The sequence below is a fragment of the Lepidochelys kempii genome, chromosome 2, assembly GCF_965140265.1.
Source record: "Lepidochelys kempii isolate rLepKem1 chromosome 2, rLepKem1.hap2, whole genome shotgun sequence".
Classification (NCBI taxonomy): Eukaryota; Metazoa; Chordata; order Testudines; family Cheloniidae; genus Lepidochelys; species Lepidochelys kempii.
In genome coordinates, this window is record NC_133257.1 from 26,594,679 (window position 1) to 26,605,658 (window position 10,980).

The following is a 10,980-nucleotide window of genomic DNA, read 5'->3' on the forward strand; positions in this document are numbered from 1 at the left end:
GGATTCAAGAAAATTAGACATATATAAAGGATAATAAGAACATTTACAGTTACAGTAGACAAGATAAAAATCAGAGACACAAATGTTTATGTTTCAGGATGTGTAACTCTTTAGTCAAGGACAAGAGTTAGGAGGAAACTATCGCATCCCCTAAAGGCAGGTTATTCCAGTACTGTTCTGCATGTGGCTTCTTGCACTTTGCTCTGAAACATCCAGTTCTGTCCTCTGTCAGACACACAACACTGGACAAAATGAACTAATCATCTGATTTGGCATGGCAATTCATATTATGAATTATGAATCATCCTAGGATCCAATTATTACTTACATAAGAACTATAATTCTTTATCTTAAATTTCCTTAGTATCACTTACATTCTTTCTCACCTGAGTGTTCTTCACTACAGACCACTGAAAATACTGAAAATACATTGAACGTATTTGAATACTGACTATATTTTAAACAAAAGCTTTATTTGTTTAAACATTGAGAAATTTATTTAAAAACACAAGTTTTGAAGTCAGCTTTAAAAAAACCCCAAAACAGCAGAATTGGAATGCTAGCCAAAATATGACTACAGGTTACAAAGCTTATTGTAGTAAACACAAATGAGTCTCTATTGTGTGTACAAATTACATGATGAATTGTTTACATAAACAGAACCAATACATTTAAATATCACAAAAGAAACCACATAGTAACATTAAAGGAGTTTTGTATACCAGTGGGATAAGGAGAGGGGAAAATGAATGGCTTTTTAGAAAAAAGAAATTATGTATTTTCAAAAAAATAAAGAAAGTCTATTTTCATAATTACAAAAAATACTTAAATTGTATCATAGTTCAGTTCCTCATTGCCAACATGGCATTTATGTCCCAAATGAGATTCCGTAATTGATCCATAATTTGCTTCAGCTGCTGATTCTTCTGTTTCAGTTTCTGTGAAAAGAAAGAATTTATCAAGTGGTGTTTGATCAAGCCCAGACTATGTAATTGGAATTTCAATTAAAAGAAAATAATCATACTACATAATGTAGCACAGGGGGTTTATTCTCACACATCAGTGCTCCCATCGTCATCAACTGAATGCCATGGTCTCTTTAAAATGTATTCTTAGAGGATTAGAAAAACCAGGAATTAAGGAGTGCTGTGGGAATACTGTTTCTTTTCTCAACAGTCTTTTGGTCAGAACCCTTGTCTCTCACAAAACAAACAAGCTCCTTTAAAAACTGAGTGCTTGTGGGCATCAGAAGATATTAGCAAAGCCCTTAAAGCAACAAAAGCATGTTTCTGTAGGAAGAAAAAACTTCACAGTCTGAACTAGTTAAAAGGTGTAAGGGGGAAACAGGTAAATTTATGTGAACATATTTTGTGTGAATTGAGTGCTTAGAAAAGTGGTGGATTAGTAGTACAGTAGAACCTCAGAGTTACAAACACCAATTAAGGAACTGACCGGACAACCATACACCTCATTTGGAATCGGAAGTACGCAATCTGGCAGCATCATAGACTTCCCCCTCCCCCACAAAAGAAAGAAAATACAATACAGTACTGTGTTAAACATAAACTAAAAAAAATAAAGGGAAAGTTTAAAAAAAAATTGACAAGGTAAGGAAACTGTTTCTGTGCTTGTTTCATTTACATTATGATGGTTAAAAGCAGCATTTTTCTTTGGCATAGAAAAGTTTCAAAGCTGTATTAAGTCAATGTTCAGTTGTGAACTTTTGAAAGAACAACCATAACATTTTGTTCGGAGTTACGAACATTTCAGAGTTCTGAACAACCTCCATTCCCGAGGGGTTTGTAACTGAGGTGGTCTGAACCAGGCATAGTGTGAGGAAAAGAGCTGTTCAAGTTTTTTCAACAGCTCTCCCAAAGCAGCTCAACCCCGATTTACAACTGATGTGCAGGCCAGCAAATAGGGCATCCTATTCATTCTACATTCTGCGGTACACAAATACCGTAGGGTTAGGGGACCAGCAAAATCAGGGCTTGTCTATATTTACAGTGCTGCAGCTGTGCTGCTCTAGTGCATAGTGAAAAGGCTATCTATGCCAACAGGAGAGCTTCTCCCATCAGCATACGTACTCCACCTCTCTAAGGGCTTGTCTACATTACTGCGCAGGGTCAATCTAAGATATGCAACTTCAGCCACGTGAACAGCGTAGCTGAAGTCGACGTACTTAGATCTACTTACTGCGGTGTCTTCACTGCGGTAAGTTGACAGCTGACGATGTCCCGTCGACTCCACTTGCGCTCCTTGTTCTGGTGGAGTACCGGTGAGTTGACAGGAGAGCGCTCAGCAGTTGATTTATCGCATCTATACTAGACGCGATAAATCGACCCTCACTGGATCGATCGCTGCCTGTCGATCCAGCGGATAGTGTAGATAGGCCCTAAAAGGCAGTAGCTATGTCGACAGGAGAAGCCCTCCCATCAAACTAAGTTCTTCCCTGCAGAAAATATATTTCTGCCCAAGAGATGCTGCAGTTCTGCCTTTCGCCCACCAGAGGCTGCTGTGGCATCAGAACAGTTAGCAGCATGAATGAAGCTGGCTGTTCTGGCACCACAGTGGCCTCTGGTGGGCAAAAGGTGGAACTGTAGCACTTCTGGGGCAGAATACATTTTCGGGGGGGGGGGGGGGAATCTGTGCATGCCCAGTGGCAGAGAATTCCCCCAGGAGTAAAACTTCATCAGAGCACCCTGCCTGCGGAGCCAGATTAGGACAGCGTGGGGCACACAGGGCTGCTGCGGGGGTGTCAGATACTGGGGTTCAGAATGGCTAGTGGGGGAACAGACTGAGGCATGGACTCAGGAGCTAGTGGGGTGACAGCGTTGAGCCTGAAGATGGGGGAGGAGGCTGCAGAGACCCATGGGGATGGGGAGTACGGGGACAGGGGCAGATGTACCTGACTGAATGGGGGAGTCTCCTCAATTCCCTAACAATCCCAACCCTTCCCCCCACAAAAAACCTATACTATATTTCTCCCACCCACACCCCACAACCCTCCAGGTTCACTCCGGGCTCCTTCCCTCTCCCTCAACTCCTCCATTACCCCTGACGCCCCCCAAGCCTTTGCGCTGCTTCTGACAGGTGCAGGAAATACAGTTCTGTATTTTAATTTAAATGAATTACTCAAAGTTCTGTATTAATATGCCTAATAAGGAATCTATTTGTCAAAAAAACTCTACCAGAATCAGGTTTTTTGGACTGTATTGTTACAGACATACTTGCTAGCAGATATTTTGAAATAAATTATCAAAATAATGGAAACTGGCACCATTATATTGCGTTATTTTGACAAATAAAATATGCACTATTTTGCAGAATTTTAAAATATTGTGCACAGAATTTTTAATTTTTTTGGTGCAGAATTCCCCCAGGAGTATAAACTGCACAAAAACAAAATGAGAAATGACTGCTTAGGAAGGAGTACTGAAAAAAAGAATCTGGGTGTTATAGTGGAGCACAAACTAAATATGAGTAAACAATGAAATTCCGTTGCAAAAAAGCAGACATTATTCTGGAATGTATTAACAGGAGTGTTGCAAGCAAGACACTAGATGTAATTTTTCCATTCAGCACTGATATGGCCTCAACTGAAGTACTGTGTCCAGTTCTGGGCACCACACTTCGATGTAGATAAAGTGGAGAAAGTCCAGAGGAGAGCAACAAAGGTGACTAAACGTCTAGAAAATATGACCTACAAGGAAAGACTGAAAAAAATTGGGTTTGTTTAGTCTGGAGAACAGAAGACTGAGAGGGGACAGGATAACAGTCTTCCAGTACATAAAAGATTGTCATAAAAAAGAGGGTGATAAATCGCTCTCATTATCCACTGAGGACAGACAAGCAGTAATGGGGTTAAATTGCAGCAAGGGAGATTTAGGTTAGACATTAGGAAAAACTTCCTAAGTGTAATGGTAGTTAAGCACTGAAACAAATTACCTAGGGAGGTTATAGAATCTCTGTCATTAGAGGTTTTTAAGGAGAGGTTAAACAAACACCTGTCAGGGAGGTCTAGATATAGTACTCAGTTTTGCCTCAGTGCAGGGGACTGGACTAGATGGCCTACTGAGATCCTTTCCAGTCCTACATTTCTATTATTATTAATTTATTTTGTTAAAAGAAAGCTTAAACATTTATGAAATTCCACAAGATCATGCCAAGGAGGTTTAAAAAACTAATTTGCATACAAGTAAAACAACAAGGGTAAAAACATGTCATAAAACTATCAAACACACAGTAAATACAGACAATTATGTTTATTAACAGTTAAAGATTGCAAATAAATGTGCATAAATTCACAGTATAACATTATACAGGATTTAATATATACAATCCCTCTACATCAACATATAAGAAGATAAAATACAACAGAAAAGCTTTCAGTTGCTTTTCTCTCAATTCACATGCTGTCCCCATGTTTTTGCCTATACAGTGTGTGAATAAATATAGGGTTTTATGTAATATCTTTCCCTCTCTAATTGGGAATTGAAAAGTTGAAACATCAAAGAAATATTTTCAGTGGATTTTCTGGTATTTCCCTCTACCACTTATTTTAATTACTTGGAATCTAGATATTTCTTTTGTTCAGTTGTTTTCTGTCTATTTTACATATACCTGTACTGCTTTCTGCTTAGTATTTACACATACGTCTTTCCAACCCTTCAAATATTTAATCCTATCTTTATGTTTTACAATTTGAAGGACCAACTACTTGTGCTTTAGCGATGCTGTATATTTTAGTAACCTTTCTACACTGATTTGAATAAAATTTTAATTAGTAACTATACCTGCCATTCAGACTGAAAATTTAACAGCATCTTTAGCATATCTGATACATTTTCTTGAACCAGTTAGTGTATCATAAATCCTACACTTGACAAAAGAAAAGTTCTTCTTCAATTTCTCGAAATACAAAAAGCAGACCCTTTTTTTTTTTTTTCTTCAAACAAGGAATTTATTACTCATGAAAGGTGTTGGAGTGGCAGCCCTACAGTTCATTATTAATCCACAACATAGTTCTGATAATATTTTCACATTTTACATTGTATATACATTCTGCTATCCACCATTCCTGGAGAAGCTTCAAAGCCACAGAGAACCCAACTATGATCTCATCCCAATCTGCTTGCCAAATACTAAATAGAACTACTAGGTACAAACCCAAATGTACCTCATTCATGAAAATCTCACAGCACTGGCTAGGAAACACTGTAGAGAGCAACACAGTTTTGATTGTTGGGGTGCCTTAACTCCGCAATCAACCAGTAGAACAAAATCAAAAATTGCTGAACAAACCGGATGTGCCATGTTTGTCTTTCTGCCACAGGACAGAAGCGACTTTGTCTGTACAAAGTGCAAGCTGGTCTCCATATTGGAAGAGAAGGTTCAAGGTCTGGAGAAACAAGTATCGACCCTGCGTTGCGTAAGAGAAACGGAAGATTTCCTGGACAGACGTCAGGATATGCTTCTACGAACACAGTGTTCTGAAGATTCAGAACAGGCTGCGCAGCGGGGACAGGAGGACAGTGAAGAAATTTGGCAGCATGTGACCTCCAGAAGAAGAAAGGGGTGCATCCATGTACCAGCAACGCAGATACAGGTAAGCAACCGTTTTCATGTTCTCTCCACAGGAACTAATGCGGAGAGTGGACTAGATGATACATCTGAGGGAAGGGAACAGAAGGAGACTCCACCGATTGAAAGGCACGAGATGCACTGTCTTAGGGATAGGGGTTCCACGACCACCACTCCAAAGAGAAAGAGGCGGGTGGTGGTGGTCGGGGACTCTCTCCTCAGGGGGACTCAGTCATCTATCTGCCGCCCCAACCGGGAAAACCAAGAAGTCTGCTGCTTGCCAGGAGCAAGGATTCACGATGTGACGGAGGGACTGCCGAGACTCATCAAGCCCTCGGATTGCTACCCCTTCCCGCTTCTCCACGTGGGCACCAATGATACTGCCAAGAATGACCCTGAGCGGATCACTGCGGACTACGTGGCTCTGGGAAGAAGGATAAAGGAGTTTGAGGTGCAAATGGTGTTCTCATCCATCCTCCCCGTCAAGGAAAAGGCCTGGGTAGAGACCGTCGAATCGTGGAAGTCAATGAAGGGCTACGCAGGTGGTGTTGGAGAGAAGGCTTTGGATTCTTTGACCATGGGATGGTGTTCCAAGAAGGAGGAGTGCTAGGCAGAGACGGGCTCCACCTCCCGAAGAGAGGGAAGAGCATCTTTGCAAGCAGGCTGGCTAACCTAGTGAGAAGGCCTTTAAACTAGGTTCACAGGGGAAGGAGACCAAAGCCCTGAGGTAAGTGGGGACATGGGATACTGGGAGGAAGCACGAGCAGGAGAGCGCGAGAGGGGAGGGCTCCTGCCTCATACTAAGAAAGCAGGACAAACACCAAGTTATCTCAAGTGCCTATACACAAATGCAAGAAGCCTGGGAAATAAGCAGGGAGAACTGGGAAGTCCTGGCACAGTCAAGGAATTATGATGTGATTGGAATAACAGAGACTTAGTGGGATAACTCACATGACTGGAGTACTGTCATGGAGATGGATATAAACTGTTCAGGAAGGACAAGCAGGGCAGAAAAGATGGGGAAGTTGCACTGTATATAAGAGAGCAGTATGACTGCTCAGAGCTCCGGTATGAAACAGTAGAAAAACCTGAGAGTCTCTGGATTAAGTTTAGAAGTGTGAGCAGCAAGGGTGATGCAGTGGTGGGAGTCTGCTATAGACCACCGGACCAGGGGGAAGAGGTGGATGAGGCTTTCTTCTGGCAACTCACGGACGTTACAAGATCGCAAGCCCTGGTTCTCATGGGAGACTTCAATCACCCTGACATCTGCTGGGAGAGCAATACAGCGGTGCACAGACAATCCAGGAAGTTTTTGGAAAGTGTAGGGGACAATTTCCTGGTGCAAGTGCTGGAGGAACCAACTAGGGGCAGAGCTCTTCTTGTCCTGCTGCTCACAAACCAGGAAGAATTAGTAGGGGAAGCAAAAGTGGATGGGAACCTGGGAGGCAGCAACTGTGAGATGGTCGAGTTCAGGATCCTGACACAAGGAAGAAAGGAGAGCAGCAGAATATGGACCCTGGACTTCAGAAAAGCAGACTTAGACAACCTCAGGGAACTGATGGGCAGGACTCCCTGGGAGAATAATATGAGGGGGAAAGGAGTCCAGGAGAGCTGGCTGTATTTTAAAGAATCCTAATTGAGGTTACAGGGACAAACCATCCCGATGTGCAGAAAGAAGAGTAAATATGGCAGGCGACCAGCTTGGCTTCACAGTGATATCCTTGCTGATCTTAAACACAAAAAAGAAGCTTACAAGAAGTAGAAGACTGGACAAATGACCAGGGAAGAGTATAAAAATATTGCTTGGGCATGCAGGAGTGAAATATGGAAGGCCAAATCACACCTGGAGGTGCAGCTAGCAAGAGATGTTAAGAGTAACAAAAAGGGTTTCTTCAGGTATGTTAGCAACAAGAAGAAAGTCAAGGAAAGTGTGGGCCCCTTACTGAATGAGGGAGGCAACCTAGTGACAGAGGATGTGGAAAAAGCTAATGTACTCAATGCTTTTTTTGCCTCTGTCTTCACAAACAAGGTCAGCTCCCAGACTACTGCACTGGGCAGCACAGCATGGGGAGGAGGTGACCAGCCCTCTGTGGAGAAAGAAGTGGTTCGGGACTATTTAGAAACGCTGGACGAGCACAAGTCCATTGGGCCGGATGCGCTGCATCTGAGAGTCCTAAAGGAGTTGGCGGATGTGATTGCAGAGCCATTGGCCATTATCTTTGAAAACTCATGGTGTTCGGGGGAGGTCCCGGACGACTGGAAAAAGGCTAATGTAGTGCCCATCTTTAAAAAAGGGAAGAAGGAGGATCCTGGGAACTACAGGCCTGTCAGCCTCACCTCAGTCCCTGGAAAAATCATGGAGCATGTCCTCAAGGAATCAATTCTGAAACACTTAGAGGAGAGGAAAGTGATCAGGAACAGTCAGCATGGATTCACCAAGGTCAAGTCATGCCTGACTAATCTAATTGCCTTCTGTGACGAGATAACTGGCTCTGTGGATGAGGGGAACGCAGTGGACGTGTTGTTCCTTGACTTTAGCAAAGCTTTCGACAGTCTCCCACAGTATTCTTGCCAGCAAGTTAAAGAAGTATGGGCTGGATGAATGGACTATAAGGTGGATAGAAAGCTGGCGAGATTGTCGGGCTCAACGGGTAGTGATCAATGGCTCCATGTCTAGATGGTAGCCGGTATCAAGTGGAGTGCCCCAAGGGTTGGTCCTCGGGCCGGTTTTGTTCAATATCTTTATTAATGATCTGGAGGATGGTGTGGATTGCACCCTCAGCAAGTTTGCAGATGACACTAAACTGGGAGGAGAGGTAGATACGATGGAGGGTAGGGATAGGATACAGAGGAAGCTAGACAAATTAGAGGATTGGGCCAAAAGAAATCTCATGAGTTTCAACAAGGACAAGTGCAGAGTCTTGCACTTAGGACGGAAGAATCCCATGCACCGCTACAGACTAGGGACGAATGGCTAGGCAGCAGTTCTGCAGAAAAGGACCTAGAGGTTACAGTGGACGAGAAGCTGGATATGAGACAACAGTGTACCCTTGTTGCCAAGAAGGCCAATGGCATTTTGGGGTGTATAAGTAGGGGCATTGCCAGCAGATCGAGGGACGTGATCATTCCCCTCTATTCGACATTGGTGAGGCCTCATCTGGAGTACTGTGTCCAGTTTTGGGCCCCACACTACAAGAAGGATGTGGATAAATTGGAAAACGTCCAGCGGAAGGCAACAAAAATGACTGGGGGACTGGAACACATGACTTATGAGGAGAGGCTGAGGGAACTGGGATTGTTTAGTCTGTGGAAGAGAAGAATGAGGGGGGATTTGATAGCTGCTTTCAACTACCTGAAAGGGGTTTCCAAAGAGGATGGATCTAGACTGTTCTCAGTGGTAGCAGATGACAGAACAAGGAGTAATGGTCTCAAGTTGCAGTGGGGGAGATTTAGGTTGGATATTAGGAAAACCTTTTTCACTAGGAGGGTGGTGAAACACTGGAATGCGTTACCTAGGGAGGTGGTGGAATCTCCATCCTTAGAGGTTTTTAAGGCCAGACTTGACAAAGCCCTGGCTGGGATGATTTAGTTGGGGATTGGTCCTGCTTTGAGCAGGGGGTTGGAGTAGATGACCTCCTGAGGTCCCTTCCGTCCCTGATATTCTATGATTCTATGATGGAGAACGCTGAAATCCTGATACACAAGAAATGTTTACTCCTGAACTATTTGTTACTTGGGGCCAAATAGCAAACACACTGTATTTTATGGAGCAATCTAGTAATACAAGCTTCACATGGACAAAGCAACATATTTTCTGCGTCATGCAAGTCAATCTGAACTTTGTTACCTTATTTACTTCCATGATTTCCCTTCTTTCCTCACTAGCAAAACGAAGCTGGCTTGCAACACCACGATCATCATGCTTGGATCCATCCTCTTCAACATATGGAATAAGTTGCTATGAAGGTGAACCAAATGTTAAAGTTCAAGTAAAAAACTATTTTTGCTATGTATGGTAAAAATTTGAAGAGAACGATAGTATATGCTCCAGAACTATGGGGCCAAAATAAACTTCTCATCTACATTTATGGCAATACAGTCAAAATGAAGCATTTCTGTGCCAATGTCATTTCCATTATAAACCTCTGCTCTCAGTAGTTTAAATACATTAAACAGAAATCTTAACAAGTTTCCTGATCTGAAGCTTATGTTTGTAAATGTTTGTAAAGGACTATTTAGTATTATTATTTTAATACTGTCAAGCTTGTAAACAGTATTTTTTACAGAATCAAGGAACAGAAGAAACTGATTTTAAAATATGCTAACCCTGCAGCTCTCATTCAGTGGGCAATGGGAGCTCTGCACTGGAATATATGCAAGTACAGAGTTCTTAATCTGAACCACTCCTTTGTTTCCCTTTTTTTTTTTTGGGTGGGGGGGAGTAAGTGAGAAGAGGGAAAGAGGAACAGTGGCAGACAGAGGATAAGAAGGAAAGTTTCTTTTTACAGGTGTGCAATATTAGGGCCAGATTGTCCTTAGCCTTTGGAAAGGTGCATAAGAGAGCAAAGACATCATTGCTTTCTCTGGGAGTTCAAATTGCCTAAGGGACATGGCTTACTCAACACCTCCCTTCCCCCGCATAGGCCTACAGAATGGCTCCAGCAAGCACCCCCGTACACCAGGGAAGGGTATAGTGCTTCAAATAGGCACAATGCCTCATAGACATATGCTTGCGTCACTGCAGCTTTATGCAGGCCTCAACATGGGCTGTGGTTTACAAAGAGGCAAAATCTAGCCTTTAATATTTTAAGAAGTCTATATTATGATGTCTTTGTATTTTTGACCATTATAGGTTGATTCAAATAGAAAGATCTTAACAGAAAAATGTCAAATATGAATTTTGTCTTAAATATTTTCCATTGTGATCAGATCAAATAACCCATGTTTCATCATTTCCTACAAACTGCCACTGTAAAGAGAAACAGTCTGAAACAAAATCTGATGAAGAGTCCTAAATGATCTTTAACACTCATATCCTTCCTTTAAAAGGAAATCCAACCAATTTGTATATAAAAAATTACAGACAGAAGTATTTTTCTGCATAGCAAAAAAATACTACTCTGATTCAAAAGCAGTACCCTACAACAATTTAGAATTAGGTCTTAGAGTTAATGGAACTTGTATGTGAAGGCACACAGTCCATTGTTTCGTCTTTAAACTCCCATTTCTGAAAAAAATTGAGAATATGGAACACTTCTAAATGTCAACACAATGTCTGAGTCCTCAGACGTTAGGCACTGAGAAAAGATGAAGCTGCTAGTAGAATAAGATCCTCTTAAATTTAAACAGAGAACAGCCAAAACTAAGACTAGTAATTACTGGAAATGTGTAAGGAGA

At 42.0% G+C, this 10,980-nt stretch overlaps 1 protein-coding gene across 3 annotated transcripts in view; it reads right to left on the reverse strand.

The window, feature by feature from the left end:
- Positions 1 to 452: 452 nt before the first annotated feature.
- MED30 (mediator complex subunit 30) overlaps positions 453 to 10,980 on the reverse strand; it is a 25,954-nt gene continuing 15,426 nt past the window's right edge. For all 3 annotated transcript variants that reach the window (XM_073330278.1, XM_073330277.1, XM_073330279.1), the window contains 2 exons: positions 9,431 to 9,541; positions 453 to 938 (listed from right to left, as the gene is read on the reverse strand). In XM_073330278.1, the coding sequence (XP_073186379.1) occupies positions 843 to 938; positions 9,431 to 9,541 (207 nt within the window). In that variant the 3' untranslated portion in view covers positions 453 to 842. The remainder of the gene's footprint in view (positions 939 to 9,430; positions 9,542 to 10,980) is intronic.